The 3,658-nt window shown below is 49.2% G+C and overlaps 1 protein-coding gene across 1 annotated transcript; it reads right to left on the bottom strand.

The window, feature by feature from the left end:
• Nucleotides 1–799: 799 nt before the first annotated feature.
• LOC145288146 (uncharacterized) lies at nucleotides 800–1,490 on the bottom strand. Its single transcript, XM_080136205.1, has 2 exons — nucleotides 1,296–1,490; nucleotides 800–1,195 (listed from the first exon to the last, which is right to left on the bottom strand). Exons 1-2 carry the CDS (start codon nucleotides 1,488–1,490, stop codon nucleotides 800–802), a joined length of 591 nt encoding a protein of 196 aa, XP_079992331.1.
• Between the last annotated feature and the right edge of the window lie 2,168 nt (nucleotides 1,491–3,658).

Genomic DNA, 3,658 nt, shown 5'->3' with positions numbered 1-3,658 from the left:
GATTGACATGCAAAGGAAATTTTCTAACTAAGGATTTGAGACTAAAGGTTTGCTTTTTCTCTTACGTATAATTTTAAACGTTGAAAAACGTACACGAATGTGTGTGTGTGTGTGTGTGGCAGTTCTTCGCAAACGAAGATTCTATGAAGGTGTTTTCCACGTCGACTGCAGGCACGCTTGTGGCTGACGAGACCGATGCGAGACAAGCAGTTTTGGCCACAGCGGCTGCAGTCAAAAGTCACGTCAGGTGTAGCTGGTGAGTTTTCCGAATCTTCCTCCTGCAATGCTTCTCCTGCGGATTCTCTGTGCGGGAGATCTCAAAGGAGGCGACAGCCTGGTGGACAGTACGTCGCCAGGTAACACGGTCAGCAGCGAGAACAGACCACTAGAAGTGGTCAATGTGGTAGTTACCGAGGGACTTCTTCAGAGAATCTTTATATCTTTTCTTCGGTGCCCCTCTGTCACGACGGCCAGTAGAGAGTTCGCCATATAGGACTATCTTGGGCAGGCAATGATCGTCCATTCTGGAAACGTACCCGACCCAGCGTAGCTGTGACTTCAGCAGCATTGCCTCGATGCTGGTGATTTCCGCCCGCTCGATGACCTCAACATTAGTGACATAGTCACTTCAGTGGACGTTGAGAATGGTGCTGAGACAGCACTGATGATAACGCTTGAGGAGTCGTAATTGGTGGCAGTAAATTGTTCAGGACTCAGAGTCGTACAGGAGGGTGGAGAGTACTACGGCTTTGTACACAATGATTTTTGTGCAATTTTTTAAGTTTCTGTTTTTCCAGACTTAGTTGTACAATCTGCCAAAAGCGCTGTTTGCTTTGGCCAGTCTGTTGTCTATTTCTCTGTCGAGTTTCGCATCTGATGTGATGGGACACCACGGGTAGGTAAACTGGTGAACAGTATTCAGCTTAGTCTCACCAATGGTCATGTGGGGAGGGCGGTACTCCACCCGGGGAGCTGGTTGGTGGAGAATTTCCATCTTTTTCAAGCTGACCTTGATTCCTAAGAGCTGGGCAGGATGTGAGCGCTGCAAGGCTGCTTCCGTGTGGGCAAAAAGTGCAGCGTCGTCGGAAAAGAGGAGGTTCCGGATCAGTTGCTCAAGGTCTTTGTGTGGGCTTGCAGCCTTTTGAGGTTTACCAGATTGCCGTTGAGGATCGTCATCATCAAGATCTTCGGTCGCCTGCTGAAGAGATTCTGAACAGAGTCAGTGCCAGAAAGCATCCATGCTTTACACTATTGACGATGAGGAAGGGTTCTGAGAGGTTGTTATCTACGCTGACCTGACCACCCTGGTTCTCATGCAACTGAACTATCATGTTGAGGAACTTTGGGGGGCAACCGAGGCGCTCCAAAATCAGCCAAAGCCCTTTCCAGCTCACTGTATCAAAAGCCTTAATCAGGTCCACAAATGTTACGTAGAATCCCCTGTTTTGTTCACGACACTTCTCTTGCAGTAGTCTGAGAACGAGGGCCATGTCCGTAGTACCTCTGTTTTCTCTAAAATCACATTGCCTTTCTGGGAGGTGGTCTTCTGCGATGGAAGGTGTCAGTCTGTTTAGGAGCAAACGGGCAAGGATTTTACCTGCGATGGAGAGCAGAGTGATCCCCCGGTAGTTGATATTTCGTCCTTGTTTTTGTACAAAGTAACAATGACTGCATCTCAGAAGTCCAGTGGGAGTTTTCCTTGCTTCCAACAACAGACAAGTAGCTCATGGAGTCTGCTATGCAATGCTGGCCCTCCATATTTCCAGATCTCTGGTGGGATCCCGTCGATTCCTGCCGCCTTTCCTCTCTTCAACTGTCATATGGCCACATTGAGTTCTTCCATGGAGGGAGATTTATCCAATTCCACTTGGCTGGCAGTTGGAGTATGCAAAAGATAGCTGAGTCTTGAATGACCCGGTCAGCTCTGAAGAGAGCTTGGAAATGCTCAGACTAACAGTCTAGGATAGATGCTTCATCCGGAAGGATTGTCCGGCCGTCCGCACTACGCAGTGAACTCTGGGCGCGGTGTGTGGGGCCATACACTGTCTTGAGGGCTTCATAAAAGTCTCTGTAGTCACCAACGTCTGCTGAACGTCTGGTGAACCCCCATTCGTTCTTTAAGATTCTAAACTTGCGCTGGAGATTGCTGCAGATGATAGGCCCGATGGACTGATATCTTCCTCTCCAACACTTCACTTATTTCTCCATTGTTTTCATCAAACCAATCGTGGTTATTTTTAATGGAAAGCCCCAGGACCTCCTCAGATGTCCGCGGAATTGCTGTTTTCAGTTGATCCCAGAGTCGCTCAGGCGAGGGAACTTCCTCTGGGCCACTGACGTTTTTGAGCTTGGACTGCAAGCCTGCCTGAAATACAGTTCTCACTTCAGCGGATTGTAGTTTGCTAAGCTTTTACGTTTTCCTGAGTAGACCTCTTTTCCTTGATTTGTAACGCACTAGGCGGTGGTCAGTATGCACTGGGCATCACTCGGGTGTGTAAGATATCTCTGCAGTCTCTTTGGCGTACTAGAATGTGATCTATGAGGTGCCAATGTCTGAACCGAGGATGCCTCCAGGTTGTCTTTAGTCTGTCTTTTTGCTGAAAGATGGTGCTTGTGATGGCGAGTTGCAGCTCCATGAAAAACTCCAGCAGCAAACGCCCATTTTCGTTGCAGTTGCAAATGCTGTGTCTGCCAAGCACTTCTCTGCAGGCAACTGCATCCCGGCCCACTCTAGTGTTAAAGTAGCCGATGATTATCACCTAATCGGCTGCAGGGGTGCACTGCAGTACATACCGGGGCTCTGAGTAAAATCTGTCTTTTTCTGAAGGTTCAGTTTGAAGAGTTTTGGCGTATACACTGAGATGCGTAGCAAATTCCTTATTCCCCAGAGGGAGGCGCATTGACATGATGCGGTCAGAATGACCAGTTGGAGGTTGTGATCAGGGAGCCGACGACCGAGAAATGCCCCTCCGTTGCAGGTTTTCCAGACCAAAAGAGGGTGTATCCGGCGCCGTGTTCCTGAAAGCTGGCATTCCCAGTGAGGCGAACTTCGCTAAGTGTAGCGATGTCGATATCCAGCCTGGACAGCTCAAGTGCAATCAAAGCAGAGCGACGCTCAGGTGTGGTGTTGTCATATTTGGCTAGCGTAGTTCTGATGTTCCAACATCCTAGATTCGGTGCTTTTGCACCCTTACAGGTGGGTGCATACCTTCCTTTCTTTATAGAATTTCGACCGCATTGGGAGATGCCCGTTGTACCGCGGCAAGCCAACTGGGGGTGACGAAAACGAGCTTTTGTGAGGCCACATTTTCTAGGCCCGTCTCCTTGTAGAGCAAGCAGTGCTGCCCCTAGATAAGCTGCTTGATCATTCAGGGTGCTACCGAGTGATGTTGTCGTCTCCAGGGTCAACATCAGGCGACCAATATCCTGAACCGCCTGCATGCAGGATTTGGTTGTTTGACAAGTGGATCTGGACGTGTCCTTCGAGTCTGTGCAGTGAATATTTATGGTGAAGTGCAGTGTGCACGGTACTGGTCCCACCTTTTACACCTGTGGCTCATCCGACATGTTCCAGGAAGCTTGGACGGTGACAGCGAGGTCCACATGTCGTAGATTTTACGTCATACTGCCCTTCCTAGCCTCTGGCTCCAAAAATCTT

Source organism: Euprymna scolopes, chromosome 11, assembly GCF_053919585.1.
Source record: "Euprymna scolopes isolate OS-2025 chromosome 11, ASM5391958v1, whole genome shotgun sequence".
NCBI classification, from domain to species: domain Eukaryota; kingdom Metazoa; phylum Mollusca; class Cephalopoda; order Sepiida; family Sepiolidae; genus Euprymna; species Euprymna scolopes.
This window is presented reverse-complemented; position numbering and strand designations above follow the sequence as displayed.